Source organism: Loxodonta africana, chromosome 4 (genome assembly GCF_030014295.1).
Source record: "Loxodonta africana isolate mLoxAfr1 chromosome 4, mLoxAfr1.hap2, whole genome shotgun sequence".
NCBI classification, from domain to species: Eukaryota; Metazoa; Chordata; class Mammalia; order Proboscidea; family Elephantidae; genus Loxodonta; species Loxodonta africana.
The window spans coordinates 142,531,042-142,552,029 of NC_087345.1; the positions used below are offsets into that span (position 1 = coordinate 142,531,042).

Here is a 20,988-nt window from a genome sequence, read left to right on the forward strand (position 1 = left end):
TCTAGGGATCTCTGCTTTGCTCCAGAGTTGCTGTGGGGAATGAGAGTGAAGACAAGGGATGTAGGATGGAGCTCCTCAGGAGTGACCCTGAGAATATGTTAGTCCCAATGGCAATGTTCCAAAATGAATAGTGACCCCATGAACTGGGGCTAGTCCTGAGCACCAGGGCCACGTTTTCTCTCTGCTCTGCCCCAACCCTGAATTTGCTGCTAGAAAACAAAGTTTAACGCCTCCCTCCCTCCATTATTGCCACTTCCAATTTCTGTTCTCTATATAATTTGATTTCTCCTTACCTTTTATCACTATCTGACATGTTATACCTTTTACTTGTTTACTTTTTTTTTCTAACAAAAGCTCTCAGATATTTATTACTGAACCAACCTACTAATGCAGAAGCATAAAAACAAAGGAAAAAACCAGAGTTTTCCCAATGCAACACGTTCACTTGTTCAGATGGTGGAGAAATTTTCAGCTTGATGTGGTATGATAATGTTATGTCAACATGGCTAGCCTGTGATTCTCAGTGTTGTGTAATTATCCTCCATTTTGTGATCTGATGTAAACCTCTAGTTTGTGATATGATGTAATCACTTCCATGATTTGATCTGATGTGATCAGCCGATCAGTTGTGAGAGGAGTTTCCGCAGGGGTTGGGCCTCCATATATATATATATATGGAGTTCTGGCAAAGCTTGGTTGCTTGCTCTGGATCCTGTTTCTGGCTTATCATATCTGACCTCTAGTTCTCGGGACTTGAGCCAGCAGCATGTCGCCTGATCTGCTGACTTTGGGATTTGCCAGCTCTGCAGCCCTATGAGCCAGCAGCCTGTCATCTGAGCAGCTGACTTTGGCATTTGCTGGCTTTTGCAGCCCTGTGAGCCAGCAGCCTGCCATCTGATCTGCTCATTCTGGGTTTGTAAGTATCTGCATCCATGTGAATCAGGAGAAGCTTCCAGCCAACGCCTGACCCACACACAGACTTTGGGACTTGCCAGCCTCCACAGGTGTGAGCGATTTCCTTGAGATAAATCTCTCTCTCTCTAAACATATATACGTATGCTTTACTGGTTTTGCTTCTCTAGAGAACTCAGCCTAAGACATATGGTAAGATGCTAGTAAACTTGATAGTGCAAAAATATGTGTGTAACTCTTTATAAACCTAGCTTGGTTCTTCTCCAATGTCTCCTCTTGTAGTTGTACCTGATTTTATTACTAGTTTTCATCAAATCCATTGAGGAATGAGATGATTCTGCTTTTGTTTCTTGGCTGGAATCTCGATCCCAAAAGTTTTGTGAGAAGACATAGTGAGGGTGGAAGTTGGCTACACAAACTGCGATGGCAGAGAAGGGGAGAGAGAGCTATGTGCTTACTTCTTATTGTCTTGTTTCCCTCCACCAAAATGCAAGCTCCACAAGCGCAGGACTTTTTGCCTCTTTTGTTCACTGTAGAATCCCCAGTGCCTAGAACAGTGCCTGGCACCAAGTAGATGTTTAAAAAGTATTGTGGAATAAGGGAAGTTCAGTCCCGGCTTTATCACCTTCTATCGTTATAGGGCCTATACTTCTCTTTCCTCAGAGCCTGATGGATTTGACGTTTCTGCCTCAGCTTTTCGTGAAGATTTTCTGGAGAGAGCTGAAAGCCTAGCAGATGAGTATGTCTATGCCTGATGTCGGGGAAAGGGGATCTGTGATGTGAGTAGGTACATACCCTTTGCTTGGCCTGTCTAATCGAATCACTAAGGTAGCAAAGGAGTCTAGGGAAGCTTTGGAAAGAGCTCAGAAGGTAGGGAAATGGGGAGAACGTAAAGCTGAGAGGGCCTAGGATAAACTTTGGAAGCAAAGCCTGAGACAAGCACAGGATATAATAATAAATGTAATATATATATGTATGTATCACAGATTGAATTGTGTCCCCCCAAAAATGTTTGAATTAACTTGGTTAGGCCATGATTCCCAGTATTCTGTGGTGGTCCTCCATCTTGTGATCGTAATTTTATGTTAAAAGGATTAGGGTGGGATTGTAAGGCCCTTACCAGGTCACATTCTTGATCCAGTGTAAAGGGAGTTTCCCTGGGGTGTGGCCTGCACCACCTTTTATCTCTCAAGAGATAAAAGGAAAGCAAAGTAAGCAGAGAGTTGGGGACCTCATACCACCAAGAAAGCAGCACCAGAAGTAGAGCGTGTCTTTTGGACACTGGGTCCCGGCACTTGCAAAGTTCCTTGACTAGGGGAAGATTGAGGACAAGGACCTTCCTCCAGAGCCAACACAGAGAGAAAGCCTTCCCCTTGAGCCGATGCACTGAATTTGGACTTGTAACGTACTAGACTGTGAGAAAATAAATTTCTCTTTGTTAAAGTCATCCACTTGTGGTATTTCTGTTATGGCAGCACTAGATAACCAAGACAGTATGTATGTAAAATTAAGTAGTTACTATTATGGTTACAATTTATAGAATACCTAATCTGTTCCAGTACTTTATTAATTGCATTACACACAGCATGACTATTTTTCACCATGTCCCTATTTTATATGAGCCAATGAAGGCTCAATGAGCTTATGTAACTTGCTTTGTGATGATTGTGCATTCCCTGAATGGGAAGCACAGACTTATTCCTGTCCCTGCAAAGCAGTATAGGGATTGAATACATGAGCCTTTGAGCCAAAAACGACTAGGTTTGACTTTGTTTTTGTCATTTACTAGTTGTGTGATCTTCAGCAAATTATTTAAATAAGCCCCATTATTTAAATAAGCTCCAATTTCCTCACCTATAAAATGAGGACAATGCACAGGGCTGAAGATTGCATATGAAGTGCTTAGCACAATGCCAAGCCCTGTAAGAGCCAGCAATCCCAAATGGTTAATACCCTGGGCTGCTACCTGAAGGGTTGGAGGTGCCTTGGAAGAAAGGCCTGGCAATCTACATCCAAAAAATCAGTCGATGAAACCCTATAAAGCACAGTTCTACTCTGGCACACATAGGATCACCATGAGTCAGAACTGACTCCAGAGCAATTGTTATTTTTATTTTTTTAATGTGAGCCAGGTCTAGGAAGGCGGACATACTCAGGAAAAGAGGCCAGCTCTGCTGTTTTCTTTCAGTACCTTTCCTGGTCTGCCCACCTTAAGTCCTAACCGCCACTCCAACAGAAGCTCAGAATTAGAAGTTGCAGGTAGTCCACCCCCATTACTGGAATTTCTTCTGTCTGATCTCTGCTGAAGCCGGTTAGTCAGGGGGCCACCCCATCTCACAAAACAGCCTCGGTTTTGTTAAACGTCCATGTGTTCCTATTTCCCGATTCCGAAGTGGCTGTTCCAGTTTATTTTCTCCCTGAACAGTGAAAATTCCAGGGGCGCGGCATGTTACGGGTCATAGTTTGAAATCCTCCTTCCGCGTCTCGAAGGCAGTTGAGTCGAGTGCCTCGGAACTACAACTCCCAGAGTCCTCTGCGCCTCCAGGAAGCAGCGTGTCTGCGGCGGAAAAGATGGCCGTCCGGCTCCTGCCGTGAAGGGTTGTTGGTCGTGATCGTAAAAAGTAGTCTGGACCTGCACTTAACTGGGTTATGGTGTTCCGGCACATGCACTGGGGCCAGAGAAGCTAGGGCCAGGTATACCAAGGATGCAGCAATTCTGCAGATCCAAGGTGTGAGCTCGTTGCCCAGGTGCCAAGGCATTTTTGAGGCTGGAGCAGCCAGCACGCAAGCCCGGCGTTTGCCTTAGATGTAGCTGTAGCCTTGGAGTCGATTCCGACTCCTAGCGAGCCCTTCCTTTTCCTTCTGCAGGGATCAACCTGGGGAAGTTTGTGGGCTGGGATATGAGGACTCTTCCTCTTCTCCCAAGCCCACTCTGAGTAGACTGTCCTGAGCCCAGGCTGGCTATGAAGACTGACTCCTCGACATCTGCAGCCCCCCTCAGGGGCCTCGGGGGGCCCCTCCGGAGCAGCGAGCCGGTGCACGCCGCCCCAGCCCCGTCGCCTGCTGTGGTTCTACTGGAGGAGGCGGCCGACCTCTTGGTGGTGCACCTGGACTTTCAGGCGGCGTTGGAGACCTGTGAGCGGGCCTGGCGGAGCCTGGCTTCGGATGTCCAGGCCGAGGAGCACGCCGGCACGTACGTGCTAGGCTCTGTTCATTTTGGGGTACTCTTGGGGGTTCTTAGAAATCTCAGGGTTTTTGTCATTCCCATATTGTTCACAGGGACCGTTACATCTTTTATCATTAATGGTTCCTTTCTGAAAGGTGGGTTGCTTGTCATGTACCCATTTCACAGAAGAGGAAACCGAGGCACTGCACAATGAGGAAGAAGTGCTTAAGTCTGTAACAGAGCTTATTGGGACTCCACAGCCAATTCTTTGCTCCCTGGGGAGCTCCATGTTCCAGTGGCAGAATGTGTATTGTTAAGTTATATCAGTAAGCAGGGGTTCAGTTAGCAGGTGACAAAGTCCTCTCCTGGATACCCCCCAAAATGTTCACTCTTGACCTTTGCTGATGATGGGAAATAGGAGTCAGGGCAGGATTGATGTTCTGGTCCCGTTGAAGGACTCGATTAAAGAATTCATCTAGAGAAAACTTTGGGTCCTGCATAGCAGCCTCTTCTGACAGTTGAGGACACCATTTCTCTATGGATGGTAGTGTTGGTTTAGACCACACTGGAGAAGTGGTGGGGAGAATAGTGAAAGATGAACCCAGAGAAGGATGAACTGGGGAGCCCAGACCTGAGTTTGGGGTTTGTGTGCGGAGCTTGTCACAGTGAATGCTAAAGGCTGTGATGCTGAGTGCTGGGAAGTCCCTCACTAGGTGGTGCTAAAAAGCTGCTGTGGAGTTCCACATTCAGCCTTGCTCAGTGCCCATTTCTTCACTAAAGCAAAGCCTTAGCTCCAACTCTCTTTCTACCCACACACTTCTGCTGCATGCTGGATTACCCTGTCTGGTCATTGAAACTCAGTTTTACTTGAATACAAAGATGTGTGTTGAGCAAGTTGATTTGCCCTCGGAAGTTTACAGGAAGCTTTTTTTTTTTTTTAAATTGTGAATGTATGTGTAACAAAATATTTGCCATTTCAACATTCTTCACATGTATAATTCAGTGCAAGAACTTTTAACTCCGTTAGGTCATAAGACCAATAGCGAGGCTCCCCTGAGTACTACTGGAAAGGAGAGAGATGAAGGCTGCTGACCTGGAGGCTGGAAAAGAACAGTCCCAGGGTGGCAGTGTAAACAGACATGGACGGGAACCACTTCTAAACCTTAATTGGTTTTTCTACTGACAGCTCCCTGGAGGTGAAATGCTCGCTGTGTGTTGTGGGGATCCAAGCCCTGGCAGAAATGAACCGGTGGCAGGAAGTTCTCTCCTGGGTCCTTCAGTATTACCAGGTCCCTGAAAAGCTACCCCCCAAAGTCCTGGAGCTGTGGTAGGTCCTTGTTGCTGGCTCATTGGATCAGTTTGGGAACAAGAGAGTTTTCATGTCGTCTCATGGATCAGTGCCTGATATCTCTTCTTTCCCCCTTCCCTACCATTTCTCTCCAGATCTAATTATTTCCCATCTTTTTTAAAGACCTCAAAGCAGCAATAGAGGATGAGGAAAGAGGAATTCAGGGGTAGGGTGGAGGAAAAGCGGACAAGAGGGGCATGGATATAGGATGAGTGAAGTAGGATGACAGAAGTGGGGTATGCCAGAGTTGAGAGAGCTCCTTTTTGTTGTTGTTGTTGTTAAATAATTGTATTTATTTTGTTGTTGAAAATATACACAGCAAAATATACATCAATTCAAGTTTCTACGTATACCATTTAGTGACATTGATTGCATTCTTTGAGTGGTGTAACCATTCTCATCCTTCTTTTCTGAGTTGTTCTTCCCCCATTAACATAAATTCACTGTCCCCTACTTTTTCTGTCTAATCTTTTGAGTTGCTGTTATCAATCTGATCCCATGTAGATAGTCCTTAAGAGCACAAGGCAGACATTTTTTTTTACTAGTTAAGCTAAATTATTGTTTGGTTTTAAGAAGACTTCAGGGGATCTTTTTGGTTTAATGTTTAATAATTATCTCAGGGCCATAGTTTTAGGGATTCATCCAACCTTCATGACTCCAGGAAGTCTGGAGTCCCTGAGAATTTGAAATGTCGTTCTGCATTTTCTCCCTTTTGATCAGGTCTCTTCTGTGGAATCTTTGATCAGAATGTTCAGTAATGGTAGCTGGGCACCATCCAGTTCTTCTGGTCTCATGGCAGAGGAGGGCAATTGTTCATGGAGGCAATTAGCCATATGTTCCATATCCTCCTCCTATTCCTGAGAGAGCTTCTTTTTTTTGTTGGGAGTTTTTTGATTACCTTTTCAACCTCTTCTTTTGTTATGGGTCTATTTAGTTGTTCTCCTTCTGTTTGTGTTAGTTTAGGTAGGTCGTGTGTTTCTAGGAATTCATCCATTTCTTCTAGGTTTTCAAATTTGTTAGAGCACAATTTTTCGTAGTAATCTGATATGATTTCTTTTAATTTCAGTTGGGTCTGTTGTGATATGGGCCCATGTCATTTCTTATTCAGGTTATTTGTTTCCTTTCCTGTATTTCTGTAGTCAGTCTAGCCAACGGTTTATCAATTTTGTTCATTTTTTCAACGAACCAGCTTTTGGTTTTGTTAACTCTTTCAGTTGTTTTTCTGTTATCTAATTCATTCTGCTCTAATTTTTATTATTTGTTTTGGTGCCTGATGGTTTCTTTCGTTGCTCTCTTTCTATTTGTTCAAGTTGTAGGGACAGTTCTTTGATTTTGGCTCTTTCTTCTTTTTGTATGTGTGCATTGATATAAATTGACCTCTGAGCACTGTTTTCGCTGTGTCGCAAAGGTTCTGATAGGAAGTATTTTCATTCTCATTGGATTCTATGAATTTCTTTATTCCCTCCTTAATGTTTTCTATAACCCAGTCTTTTTTGAGCAGGGTATTGTTCAGTTTCCAATTATTTGATTTATTTTTCCTGGTTTTTCTGTTATTGATTTCTACTTTTATGGCTTTATGGTCTGAGAAGATGCTTTGTAATATTTTGATGTTTCGGATTCTGCAAAGGCTTGCTTTATGACCTGATACGTGGTCTATTCTGGAGAATGTTTTGTGCGCACTAGAAAAGAAAGTATACTTTGCAGCTGTCAGGTGGAGTGTTCTGTATAAGCCTATGAGGTCAAGTTGGTTGATTGTGGCAATTAGACTTTCTGTGTCTTTATTGAGCTTATTACTGGATGTCCTGTCCTTCACCGAAAGTGGTGTGTTGAAGTCTCCTACTGTAATTGTGGAGCTGTCTATCTCACTTTTCAATGCTGTTAGAGTTTATGTATCTTACAGCCCTGTCATTGGGTGCATAAGTATTTAATATGATTATATCTTCCTGGTAAATTGTCCCTTTAATCATTATATAGTGTGTTTCTTTATCCTTTGTGGTGGATTTAACTTTAAAGTCTATTTTGTCAGAAATTAATAATGCCACTCCTGCTCTCTTTTGATTGTTGTTTGCTTGATATATTTTTTTCCATCCTTTGAGTTTTAGTTTGTTTGTGTCTCTAAGTCTAAGGTGTGTCACTTGTAGGCAGCATATAGCTGGATTATGTTTTTTTATCCAATCTGCAACTCTCTGTCTCTTTATTGGTGCATTTAGTCCATTTACATTCAGTGTAATTATAGATAAGTATGAGTTTAGTGCTGTCATTTTGATGCCTTTTTTTGTGTGTTGTTGAAAATTTCATTTTTCTACTTACTTTTTTGTGCTCAGAAGTTTTTCTTTGTAAATTGTGTGTTCCTCATTTTCATTGTAGTTGAATTTTTTTTTTTTTTGCTGAGTCGTTAAGTTTATCTTGGTTTTTATTTTGAAGTATGGAATTGTTAGACCTCTTTGTGGTTACCTTAATATTTACCCCTATTTTTTTAAGTAAAAACGTAACTGTAATTGCCCTATATCACCTTGATTTCCTCTCCATATGGAAGATCTGTGCCTCTTGTATTTAGTCCCTCTTTATTGATTATTTTAATCTTTTACATAATGACATAAATGATTCCCTGTTTTGAGCATTTTTTTTTAATTAATCTTATTTTGTTTTTGTCATTTCCCTATCTGAGTTGATATCAGGATGTTCTGTTCTGTGTCCTTGTGTTGATATCTGATATTATTGATTTTCTGACCAAAGAATTTCCTTTAGTAATTCTTGTAGCTTTGGTTCAGTTTTTGCAAATTCCCTAAGCTTGTGTTTATCTGTAAATGACTTAATTTCACCTTCATATTTGAGATAGATATATGATTCTTGGCTGGCAATTTTTCTCCTTCAGTGCTCTATATGTGTCATCCCATTGCCTTCTTGCCTGCATGGTTTCTGCCAAGTAGTCCGAACTTAATTCTTATTGATTCTCCTTTGTAGGTGACTTTTTGTTTATCCCTGGCTGCTTTTAAAATTTTCTCTTTATCTTTGGTTTTGGCAAGTTTGATGATAATATGTCTTGGTGATTTTCTTCTGGGATCTATCTTGTATGGGGTTCGATGAGCATCTTGGATAGATATCCTTTCATCTTTCACGATGCCAGGGAAGTTTTCTGCCCACAGATCTTCAGCCATTCGCTCTGTATTTTCTGTTATCCCTTCCTGTTCTGGAACTCCAATCACATGCAAGTTATTCTTGATAGAGTCCCACATGATTCTTAGAGTTTCTTCATTTTTTTAAATTCTTTTATCTGATTTCTCTTCGAATATATTGGTGTCAATTGTCTTATCCTCCATCTCCCCAATTCTGCATCCCAATTCCTCAATTCTGCTCCTCTGACTTCCTATTGAGTTGTCTAATTCTGTAATTTTATTGTTAATCTTTTGAATTTCTGAATGCTTTCTCTATGGATCCTTGCAGCTTATTAAATTTTTCACTATGTTCTTGAATAATCTTTTTGATTTCTTCAATTGCTTTATCTGTGTGTTCCTTGGCTTTTTCTGTACATTGCCTTATTTCATTTCTGAGGTCATGCCTGATGTCTTGAATCATTCTGTATATTAGTTTTTTATATTCTACATCTGGCAGTCCCATGAATGTATCTTCATCTGGGAAGGGTTTTGATTCTCTGATTTGGGGGTTTGTAGAAGCAATCATGGTCTGCTTCTTCATGTGATTTGATATCAACTGCTGTCTCCGAGCCATCTATAAGTTATTGTAATGATTTATCTGATATTTGCTCACTGAGTCTTATCTTCTTGTTTTGTTCTGTTTCAATACACCCAGCTGGGCTACTAGAGTGTGCTAACTTGATTGTTGGAGCCTTTGAATCACTTATGTTGTGTTACCAGCTGGTTTGAGCTGTTACCAGGTATATGAGCCTATGAGTCCATTCACTATTCTTGAATAGAATCAGCTCAGGTGTCCTGATAGTGGGTCACCTAGTGTGTGGTGTAGGCTCTCACCTACTATCTTAGAGGAGTAGCGGTGATGGTTGTATGCAACGGTTTCTAGTAGCGGCAGGGGGGTCACACTCCGAGGAGGGCAGGCTGCTGATAGCTTTCCCCCAAGTGCCTGTGAAGAAGGAGTGTCTCTGTTCTCTAGAGCGGTCTGGTGGGTGGGCTCTGCAGCTGTACCTTAGGCACCCAGTGCTTGTACCTCTAAAGATTGGTAGGTGTCACTATCCTCAGACCCCTTTAGCAGGTGGCTATGTGGTGTGGATGGAGCCTCAGCCTTCAGTTCCCTGCTGGGGATCAGTGAGGGCTCTGTTTAATAGGTAGAGTGGTATTAGACCTCCAAAACTTGACTCTTCACTGCTCAGCTAAAACAATTACAGTCAGATCTCTAACAGAATTGCCTTTGCATTATAATAGCCACCTGGTTCCACGTAGGGGTGAAAGCCAAAGACTGTGGATCTCTTATGCCTGGATGGAGCTGGTTCTGTACTATTATTCCAGTTTAGGGAAGTCAGGAAAGGATTTTTCCCCTGATTGTTAATTGCTGCTTTTCCCAGGCCGGGAGAATGGGTTAGAGAAAACAAAACAAAACAAAAAATGCAGAGCTCTTCTCTCTCTGGCCCAGGGAATTCCAATGTTAATGAAGCCAGCTGGGGCAGGGAGGGGAGGGAGAGAGCTTCTTGATACTTCCTAAAATTTGTAATTCTTACCAGTGTTGGTGTCCCATAGGGAAGGGTTGAAGGACACAGGGAGGATTTGGGTAGGAGACATGTAGGGGTTATGAGAGATGATGAACCAGCTGTGGAGGACTGACTGTTTTTCTTTGGGGTTGGATTATTTGGGGTTACAGTGTTCTTTTATACAGCAAAATGCAAGAGCCTGGAGCCATGCTGGATGTGGTCAGTGCCTGGCTCAAAGACCCAGATAATCGGAGCCTTCCAGAATACAGAGCCTTGGCAGATCTTCACCTGCAACGTGTGCTGCTGCCCCTGGGCCGCTTGTCGGAGGCTGAGGAGCTAGTGGCAGACTCTGTGGCCTTTTGTGAGGAGCAGTGGCTAGATGCACTCCAGGCCATTCGCATGGCCAGGCAACAGCAGAAACACGAACACCCAGGTTCTGAGGAGGCCCAGAAGCCAAACCAGGCAGGTAGGACATTATCCCTCTGTGGTCTCTGTAAAGGGGAGTTGTGGGCTTTCCCTGGACCTTGGGGTCCATTATGACATTCCTGAGAGCTTGGGAGCCATGAGTAACTATGAGTAACTCCCAAATCACAGAATAAGAAACCTGTCCAGTTGCTCACTCAATCCAAGCCCAGACTCTGAACTTGTCAATGGAAGAAGAATTTCCGTATGGGGAGGTGTTGCTTGGTCTCAGAACCTTGACTCTTATCTCTCCAAAGCCATCTTCCCTTTGGGGTCTTATCAGTTGCCTTTTCCTTGAGGTTCTCTCACTAGATCGCCTGCCTCCACCATGCTGGCTTGGGTGGGATGTTACTCCTCCTTTAAATACTACCCTGAATATAGACCCAGCTGAGATATGGTTGGGGGTAACCAAGGGAAAAATAAGAAACCAAGATGCTGACTTGACTTATGAGATAAAAGTTACTTGTCTTCAGCTTGGGGTCCCTCTGCCCAGCATCCTTTACTTAGTAAAACTCTTCAGTGTCTTCTTCAGTGACTGCTACCTACCACCTTCAGGGGCAGCCCACTCCTGCCCATTAGGATGCAGTTTTACAATATGGATTCTATAGGAAAACCACTTCAAGACTCAACATCATATGCCTAGCAAGCTAGCATTGAACAAGGGGTACGCACACAGGTTTGAGTGTGGGTGTGGGGGTTGGTTTGTTACAGAGGGACTTTAAAGGTCCTCTGCTCTGGACCCCTTTTCTGATTCTTGAATCCTTTTCAGCTCTTTTTCCTCAAGTGATCATGTAGCCTATGCTTGAATACTTACAAGGACAGAAAATTTACTCTTTCTTGAAGCAGTTCCTTTCATCTATGGACAGTTTTTAAGGAAAGTTCTTATTTATGTTGAGTTTACATTTTTCTCCTGGTAGTTTTTACCCTACTGATCCTTGTTTTTTCTCTTGGTAAAATATAAAACCAGACCAAACCAGTTGCCATCAAGTTGATTTTGACTCATGGAGACCCCATGTGCATCAGAGTAGAACTGTGCTCCATAGGGTTTTCAATGGCTGATTTTTTGGAAGTAGATAGCCAGGTCTTTCTTCCAAGGTGCCTCTGGGTGGACTAGAACCTCCAACCGTTTGGTTAGCAGCTGAGTGCATTAACTGTTTGCACCACCCAGGGACTTCTGGTAACATATAGCATTGGCCCAATTCCTTTTTTACATGAAAGTCCTTCAGCTATTAGGAGACTGTAATCCTGTTCAGTACCGTTCAAACCTACCAGCTGCTCCATGGGAGAAAGATGTGGCAGTCTGCTTCTGTAAAACATTACAGCTTTGGAAACCCTACGGGGCACTTCTACTGTGTCCTGTAGGGTCGCTATAAGTTGGAATCGAGTTGATGGCAGCTAGTTTGGTTTTTGCGGCCCAATGGTTAAGCCCTTGGCTGCTAACTAAAAGGTTGGTAGTTCAAACCCACCCAATAGCTCTACGGGCGAAAGACCTGGTGATCTATTCCCATAAAGATTACAGCCTAGAAAACCCTATGGGACATTTCTGTTTTGTCTCATAGGGCTGCTATGAGTCAGAATCAACTTGATGGTGTCTAACAACAACAATGGTGTTCATGTTTATAGTCACAGTTCAAGACTTTTGAATTCTTCCCTATATGTATTAGGTGTCTTTCTCTTCTCTGCATTTGCATGATGGTCTAGAGCTGGTGCTCTGTGTAACTCTATGCATATATCGGACCTTAGGCCAAAGATATAAGAATAAAAAGAATGACTGTCATATAATGAGGCCATTAATATAGAACAAAACCCCACCAAATATGCCAGGTTTACCCCAGCTGAGTAGATGTTATTTGTCAAAGTCATCTCTTAAAGACATGATATTCTAGGAATGTAGTCTGTCCTTAAAACATTTTTGAAGCTTCTGGAATTCCCTTTAGAATTACGTTGTTAGCTACATGAGAAAATGCGTCTCATTACCTTTTTTTTTTCCCCAAGTTTTTAAAAATAATATTGTGTTTTTGGTGAAGGTGTACGCAGCAGTTTAGGTTCCCATTCAACAGTTCCTACAGAAGTTGTTCGATGGTATTGGTTACATTCTTCACAAGACATGAACCTTCTGGTTGTTCCATTTGAGCCTCGTAGGGCTTTCAACTGGTTAGAACTGGTTCAGTCATGGCCAACAAAGCAAAATCAGAACAGATGTGAATTTTAAAAATTTGAGTGATCCAGTACCAGAACCAGAATGGGAAAAATTTTGTGTCAAAGCTCTGGAGTGGGAGACTTGGAAGAGGCATAACGAGACCTTTCAGGGACATGATGTGTGAGATTGGATTTTTGCTGGAACTGAGGAGAGCCACATTCAAACGGTGCTTTCGGCTGCCATCTTTGAGTGGGGCACCACTGTTTCCAATTCTGCACAAAATCCAATGGACTAGAGTTTTGGTTGCTACGCAATGCGTATTTTGCCCTTCTTTTCTAAGAGGGAGATTAAGTTTCTAGCAAGGCTTTGACCTGTACATTTTTCTCATTCAAGTTATGATTCCAGTTCACCCAAATTTTAAAAATTTGGGTCCGTTCAAGCGTCGTTTCCTCGGCCACAACTGAACCAGGAAGAACTGGTTCGAAGCCCTGGTCTCTTTACCTTTTGCACAAATCTTATAATCAGGCTGAAATCTCAGAGTCAGGAGAGCTGATTCTTGTGACTTACCCTGAAATTAAGCTCTATCTTTCTGCCCAGACTCCTTCTCCCCCAAGTTTCTGTCACTACTGATGTTGCTTCGACGGCTTTGGGATTGTGCAGTGAGCCACGTCTTTTCATTGCCCTTCAAAAGAAGCCTCCTGGCTGCCATGATTTTCTGCCTCTTGGTGGTGAGGTTTGACCCAGGTAAGTTATAGTGCCTGTTCCCCTCCTGTGCTTCCTTGGGGAGGGACAGTTAACAGGCGCTGGCCTGTGGGAGCAGGTGCTTTTCAGAGCTCCCATCAGAGAGCCTTACAGGGGATGGAGGTCCTCCTGTGCCACTTCTCTCTGAGTCTCTTCTACAAGGAGGAATTATTGGATCCAGGTGGGAGTCAACTTGACTTGGAAGGGAAGACCAGGCCTAGAACCCGTCAGAGCAGTCCATGAGTCTGAAGAAAATCCACTCTACCCTATTGACCCCTGAACATTGAGTCACTTAGCTGCTTTATCCAGGGGTGAACGCTGACTATCAAACCAGTTGCTGTTGAATCAATTCCGACTCATGACGATCCCATGTGTTGAAGAGTAGAACTGTCCTCCATTGGGTTTTCAATGGCTGTGACTTTTTGGATATAGATTGCGAGGGCTTTCTTCTGAGGTGCCCCGGGTGGATTCAAACTGCTAACTTTTTGGTTAGTAGCCAAGTATTTAACTGTTTGTGTCTAGAACTCTGGAATTAAAAACAAAAAACTTTCATATCATGACGTTTGAGGAACCCCAGTGGTGCAGTGGTTAAGTGCTCAGCTGCTAACCAAAAGGTTGGTGAGTTCAAACTCACCAGCCGCTCTGTGGGAGAAAGATGTGGCAATCTGCTCCCATAAAGATTTACAGCCTTGAAACCTCTATGGGGCAGTTCTGCTCTGTACTATAGGGTTGTTATGAGTTGGAATTCAACTCAGTGGCAGTTGGTTTGGTTTTGGTTTGGGACCATGGTGTTTAAAAGAACTAAGTGCTAATTTAAGATAAAATTTAAATGAAATACTCATACATTCTGAAAGTGTGGAAAATAAGACACATATAAAGAAAAAAACATAAATGACCTGTGAGTCTGTCGCTGTGTTATTGTTGTTAGGTGCCATCGAGTCGGCTCCGGCTCATAGCGACCCTATGCACAACAGAACGAAACACTGCCCAGTCCCGTGCCATCCTTATAATTGTGGTTATGCTTGAGCTCATTGTTGCAGCCACTGTGTCAATCCACCTTGTTGAGGGTCTTCCTCTTTTCTGCTGACCCTGTACTCTGCCAAGCATGATGTCCTTCTCCAGGGACTGATCCCTCCTGACAACATGTCCAAAGTATGTAAGACGCAGTTTCGCCATCCTTGCCTCTAAGGAGCATTCTGGCTGCACTTCTTCCAAGACAGATTTGTTCATTCTTTTGGCGGTCCATGGTATATTCAATATTCTTCGCCAACACCACAATTCAAAAGCGTCAACTCTTCTTCAGTCTTCCTTATTCATTGTCCAGCTTTGACATGCATATGATGTGATTGAAAATACCATGGCTTGGGTCAGGCGCACCTTAGTCCTCAGGGTGATACCTTTGCTCTTCAACACTTTGAAGACGTCCTTTGCAGCAGATTTGCCCAGTGCAACGCGTCTTTTGATTTCTTGACTGCTGCTTCCATGGCTGTTGATTGTGGATCCAAGTAAAATGAAATCCTGGACAACTTTAGTCTTTTCTCCGTTTATCATGATGTTGCTCATTGGTCCAGTTGTGAGGATTTTCCTTTTCTTTATGTTGAGGTGTAATCCATACTGAAGGCTGTGGTCTTTGATCTTCATTAGTAAGTGCTTCAAGTCCTCTTCACTTTTAGCAAGCAAGGTTGTGTTATCTGCATAACACAGGTTGTTAATGAGTCTTCCTCCAATCCTGATGCCCCATTCTTCTTCATATAGTCCAGCTTCTTGGATTATTTGCTCAGCATACAGATTAAATAGGTATGGTGAAAGAATACAACCCTGACGCACACCTTTCCTGACTTTAAACCAATCAGTATCCTCTTGTTTTGTCTGAACAAGTGCCTCTTGTCTGTTGCTGTATTGGTTGTATTTTCACCTATATCCATGGATATAGATATTGTAGCAGTTTTGCATATGATATATATTCTTTAAAACATGGCTTTAAATGACCAAATAATATTCCAGTTTACAGGAACTTCCATGATTGATTTAACAACCCCCTCTGGTTGAAACATCTTGATTATATCTGATTCTGTTTTCTGCCTCACTGTGTAACACTGAAGTGATCTCCCTAAGTGATGTATGAGGGCAACCTGATATTCCTTGAGGGTTAATCCCTAAAGGTAAGCACTGGGCCAAAGGTTAGGAGCTCACACTTTAGATTATTTTTGTATTATACTATGTGGATTATGATCTAATTTCTGTACTTCTTATGAAGTTAGAATTGTATAACTTTCATTTTCTTTTTCTTTCTTCCTCTTTCTTTATGGTTGAGAAGCCTAAGACCAAGGAGGGAAAGTAACTAGCCCGAGGTCACACAATTTGTCTATTTGAAAACTGCTACATTTCTCCCTGATGCCTTAATTAAAAAAAAAAAAAAATTTGTTTTTGTTGTTGTTGCTGAGAATATATAGCGGAACTTGCACCAATTCAATCATTTTTACGTGTACAGTTCAGTGACATTGATTACCTTCTTCGAGTTGTGCAACCATTCTCACCCTCTTCTAAGTTGATCCTCCCCCATTAACGTAAACTCACTGCCCCATAAGGTTCTTATCTAATCTTTCAAGTTGCTGTTGTCAGTTTGATCCCATATAGGTAGATCTTAAAAGAGCATAATGGTCAGAGCAGACGCCAGATACCTATTAGAAGATTCAGAAAAAAGTATCTTTATCTTCATGTGCAAGCAAAGATGGAAACCCTGGTGGGATAGTGGTTAAGTGCTACGGCTGCTAACCAAAGGGTCGACAGTTCAAATCTGCCAGGCGCTCCTTGGAAACTCTATGGGGCAGTTCTTCTCTATCCTGTAGGGTCGCTATGAGTCGGAATTGACTCGACGGCACGGGGTTTTGTTGTGGCAAGCAAAGACGGCAATATTAGGGAGTAAGATTCAAAATATGTGTGTACTTTTCAGATTAAAAAATGGAACTTCAAAGAACCTGCCCAGCTGAGCTGTGCTCCCCTCCAGCAGGGGCTTGGGAAGTCTGAGCAGAGGCAGGAGCACCCTGCTGAGAGGGTAGCAGAGGTCTTTGGTCTCTTTTGGCTCTGGGCAAGTGATCTCTACTTTAGGCCCAAGTCTCCAGGCCCCACTAAAACTGCAATTTCCTGATTTAATCTTTAGATCTTCCATACTTCCCCTATTTTCTTTTATTCAACCGGCTTTTTTTTTTTTTTTTGGCATAGCTGAAAGTTGTCTGTTTAATCCCCTCACTGAACACTGAGGAGGAATTCCCTCTGAACCACTTGGCTTTAAGCAAGAGTCACTAGCTAGCTTTCAGGAAAGCTAAGGATAGTTTGTGTTCATTCTTTTTCACTTCTGACTTTTTACTTTGTTCCAGAGACTTGATAAACATTTAGAAATCTTTTACGGTTCTTATAAGGAACCCCGGTGGTAAAATGGGTAAGTGCTTAGCCGCTAACCAAAAGGTCAGCAGGTTGAGCCCACGAACCTCTCCAAGGGAGAAAGATGTGGCAGTCTACTTTTGTGAAGATTACGGTCTTGCAAATCCTATGGGGGCAGTTCTACTCTGTTCTATAGGGTCTCTATGAGTTGGCGTCAACTTGACGGCAGTGGCCTTGGTATGGTTCCTACAAACGCTTTAGTCTCATAAATACTAGTCTCCTCAGAGGGTAAGGCATGAGACCATTTGAACTTGCTGTTGCCAAGGCTGCTCAGAGCTTCATCAGAAGTGCCCTGGCCTGACAGGTCCTGAGCCTCAATGGTAGTCTTGACTCATCACAGTGGTGGTGTGGTAGAAGAGGATGACCTGCAGCAGGCAGCAATTGGAATTCAGTGGGAAAGATAAATATGATAGATTGTCATTCTCTTTCTTTAAAAATAAAACATTTTTTTTCTTTCTGAGAAAGGATATATGTCCCCAGTTTAAAAAAAAAAAAAATCAGTAATTCAAGTAAGAAAAAACCCAGCTCCAATTTCAGAGAAATTGCTTTATTTTCACTATAACTAATTCATGTTAAAAATGAGGAGCCCTGGTGGCTCAGTGGTTAAGTGCTTGGCTGTTAACCAAAAGGTTAGCATTTGCAACCTACCCAGTGGCTCCAAAGGAGAAAGAAACTGAAAGGAGAATTTATATTCCAGTCCTTTCATTTTCTTTTTCTTCTTTCCCCTTTCTCTTTCTTTTTTGGTTGAGAAACCTAAGACCCAGAGAGGAAAAGTGGCAGTCTACTCCTATAAAGATTATAGCAAAGAAAATGCTACGGGGCAGTAGTACTCCGTTACATGGGGCCACTATGAGTTGAAATCGACTCAATGGCACACAACAACAACATGTCAAAATAGGTAATACGGTCACATGGTTCAAAATTTAAAAGGTGTAAAAAGGAACGTAGTGAAACATCTGTCCCCAAGCTTATCTCCCTAGAGGTTGCCACTGTTAGTAGTTTTTTTTGGCATATCAAAAAGTTAGATTAAAACATAATAAATTTGTATCTTTTTCTCAGCAAATTTAAGGTCACTGCAATTCAAGTGAAGACAGCATACCCCAGAGAATATCCTAGAGAAAGTGAAATTCCTTATTGTTGGGGACAGGAGGAGGAGCAAATAACATTAAGCATAAAAATATCTTTTAAAAAATCATACATAATCCCTGGTTTCCAAGGGATGGAAGATGGGGCTAAGTGAGGAGGAGGGGAGTGAGGGAGGGACATTCACGACAGCCTTCCCTTCTCCTGCAGCTTCTCCTTCTTCCCTGCCCTTCCTCTACAAGCTGGCTCAGATCTTCCATCGGATCCGGGATGCCATGTTTTCTTCTCTCTACCGGCTCCCTGTCCAGGACTGAGTGGTCTGCCGCATTCACCTCAACCCCCCCACCCCCCGTTCCCTGCTCTGCCACAACAAAAGCGGAGTAACTCATCCACGGTGGCCTCTTCCCTGTTGCAGTCCAGACCCCAGTGCAAGTGGGGCCAGCCGAATTCTGGAAAGACCTGATCCCTCAGTTGAGCTGTGGCTTGCTGCCTGAATGTCCTCTCCTGTGCATCCAACTTTGCCTGGCCTTGGTGGGTAATGTGGAAACAAAGTGGGACCAGAAGGCACAAATCCTCCAAAACAGGCCCTCTGACACCCAGAGCGCCCTTGGAAAGAGAGGCTTGGGAAGGGGGAGTGCATCCATGAGAAACATTCCATCCTCTTGGCAAAGTCAAGGAGTGGATTTTTCAGGTCAGGGTGTTAATGAAGTTGGAAGTTCAGAAAAACCCTGATAGAGTAACCTTTTGGCCTTTTACTTCCTTGAAAAACCCATCTCTGAAAATCAGGCCGTTAATTAGCCAGAGTGAGACCTGAGGGGGCCTCTTTTTTCTCCCCTACACTGCTCTCCGCAGATTTGGTCTAGTTATGTATCAGTGCACCATTCCCATGGTCATGCAGCTGCTCGGGCCTCTCAATGTTCAGACCAGGGCATGGCTTCCAGAGCCACCCAGGTGACTGTGGAAAACAAAGTGAGACTGCTCAGCTCTTATCTCTGGGTAAAGTGAGCTGGCTTAGTGCCTCTTGGTCTTCAGTTCAGTGTTCCAGGTTGTCGGTGGCCAAGCCCTGCTCTATTACATTCAGTATCTCTGCCTACGCTTTCCTTCCTGCCAACCCCTTGCCCCACCCAGTAGCAGTGTTTCTGTACTTTGTCCATGGCTGTGTCACAACTTCCACCTGTACTCTTGCCTCCTTAGTACACACCGGTGCATGCTCCTTCTTCTGTGCCCTGTTGTCCTAGTTATATGCTATTGTTTGTATAATGCACACGTTTTTCCACTTGTGTGGCCTTGAGAAGTAGGCCAGCCTCACAGGCTAAGGAGCTGAAAATGGAACTGGGTAATGAGGTGAGCTGGAAGGGATGCCTGGAGGGGGAGGGCTTACTTTGGGCAGAGGGGAGACATGCGATTTAAAGGCAATGAACAACAAAACCTGAGGGGGAAGAGGCATCGGGCCTTTGCATTCGAGCAGCTCAAGGGTTTCTGTGCTTTCTGTCACCTGGCACAGAATCTTACGTGCTTCTGTGCACGTGCATGTGGTAAAGCACCACTGTGCTGTCAGGATGGCGGAAGGCTCCAGCACGGGCTGGCCTTTCTGCAGCTGAAGGCCAAGCCAGCCCCCATCAGGTTGCGACTTCAGTCAGTGCGGATGCCAAGAATATAGAAGGCCTTTTCCTTGGTTACTTTTCAGGGGTAGCAGGTGAACAACTTCTCTTTAGAAAAATGGATAAAGAGTAAATAAACCTTACAGGTCCTTGGGATAATTCGATGCCCAGAAAGTGGTCCAACTCTGCTTTTAGACATGGGCTTTTAAATAGAGCCTAGAACTCTGGGGAGAGAAAGGGAGGCAGTTAAGCTTTTGAGATTCCTTTTAGAATGACTTCTTTAAAATGAAACTCTATTCCTGTTCAGGACCCTAGATAAAACTCTTGAATGTTCGAAATGTTCCACAGGATAAAGTTCAGATCCTGCCTTGTGGGACTTAGGGCCTTGAGGCACAGGTTTCAGCCAACACCTCAACTTTCACCTGAGCCTCCCTTCCTTAATGCATGCTGCCCTCCAGTTGCACAGCTAATTGCAGTTTTCTAAACACCACCTGCCGCCTCACACCTCTGTGCTCTGGGTTGCCCAGCCCCCTTTCTGCCAGATGAGCTCTCAACCTTTAAGATTTTCTCAAGGGTTACCTCTGGGAATCCTTCCCCAATACCCTCAGTTTCCGGGTTCCCGCTTCATGTCCTTTCTGTGGTAGTGACCCCATGGCCTTATCATTGTGAAATTCTTTGTTGCCCCCAGTAACCACGAGCTCTTTGAAGCTGGGGGAGTGTGGCTTATTGTAGTGGCTATGAGCATAGGCTTAAGAGTCAGGCTGGGATATCTGAGTTCAGATCTCTATCACTCATTAGGTGTGTGACTTGGCAAGTGACTAAACCTCTCTTGTCTCAGTGTTCTCATCCATAAATTTGTGCTTATGTCATAGGGATTTTTTGATGAGTAAATGAGATCATGCTTACGAAGTGCTTAGCATGTTACCCCTGCCCCAAGCAAAGCTCTCGTGGATGGTAGCTGCTGCCAGTCAGTCCTAGCTGCATCCCCATGCCCAGAAGAGTGACAGGGAGTTAGGTGTGCAGAGGTGTTTGAATGATCAATACAGTTGACACAAGGTCTGTGCCCTTTTGGTGAGTATGTGCAGATTTGTGTTGTGAAAACCCTGAATATAAAGAAGATTTTAGTTATGCCCAACTTATTTTTCTGTCTCCCCTGAAGTTCTCCAGTATTGTTCCACCTGCAGACCTCTAGGGTCTCAGTTTTCTGTTTGTCTGGAATGACACAGTGCTGTCTGGCAGCCAGGCCAGTGACCTGTCTAGTCAGGTGAGGAACTCAGAACCCAGACTGCTCAGATGATCTTGACCTTTTCTAAGGATGCAGGCTGGTGCTCACATCAGCCTTCAACTCTGGGCCCAACGGGCAGAAGTGAAGGGAGGCTTCCTTAAGTGAGGTTAGACCGGCAAGTGGAGTAGCTGTTAGCCATATGTGGCTTT

The 20,988-nt window shown here is 43.5% G+C and overlaps 1 protein-coding gene and 1 pseudogene across 3 annotated transcripts; one reads left to right on the top strand and one right to left on the bottom strand.

Annotated features, from left to right (window-relative positions):
• Positions 1–1,024: 1,024 nt before the first annotated feature.
• Positions 1,025–3,527, bottom strand: LOC135231264 (large ribosomal subunit protein eL39-like; annotated as a pseudogene).
• On the top strand, positions 3,418–18,376 carry PEX26 (peroxisomal biogenesis factor 26). 3 transcript variants are annotated; one of them, XM_064284811.1, is made up of 6 exons: positions 3,418–3,641; positions 3,781–4,105; positions 5,265–5,405; positions 10,257–10,552; positions 13,286–13,432; positions 13,611–18,149. In XM_064284811.1, exons 2-6 carry the CDS (start codon positions 3,876–3,878, stop codon positions 13,670–13,672), a joined length of 876 nt encoding a protein of 291 aa, XP_064140881.1. In that variant the 5' UTR covers positions 3,418–3,641; positions 3,781–3,875; the 3' UTR covers positions 13,673–18,149. The 3 variants fall into 3 exon arrangements, with proteins under 3 accessions (XP_064140881.1, XP_064140880.1, XP_064140879.1); XM_064284810.1 differs by lacking the exon at positions 13,611–18,149 and adding an exon at positions 18,164–18,376 and having other exon boundaries at positions 3,419–3,641; positions 10,272–10,552; XM_064284809.1 differs by lacking the exon at positions 13,611–18,149 and adding an exon at positions 18,164–18,376 and having other exon boundaries at positions 3,429–3,641.
• The last annotated feature ends 2,612 nt before the right edge of the window (positions 18,377–20,988 follow it).

Excerpts from the sequence above, each read along its gene's own strand:
- PEX26 (XM_064284809.1), top strand. The coding sequence starts at position 3,876 with ATGAAGACTGACTCCTCGACATCTGCAGCCCCCCTCAGGGGCCTCGGG. Across the intron at positions 5,406-10,256 it reads CCCAAAGTCCTGGAGCTGTG|TGTTCTTTTATACAGCAAAA; the intron begins GTAGGTCCTTGT and ends TTGGGGTTACAG. Across the intron at positions 13,433-18,163 it reads GGTGGTGAGGTTTGACCCAG|CTTCTCCTTCTTCCCTGCCC; the intron begins GTAAGTTATAGT and ends CTTCTCCTGCAG.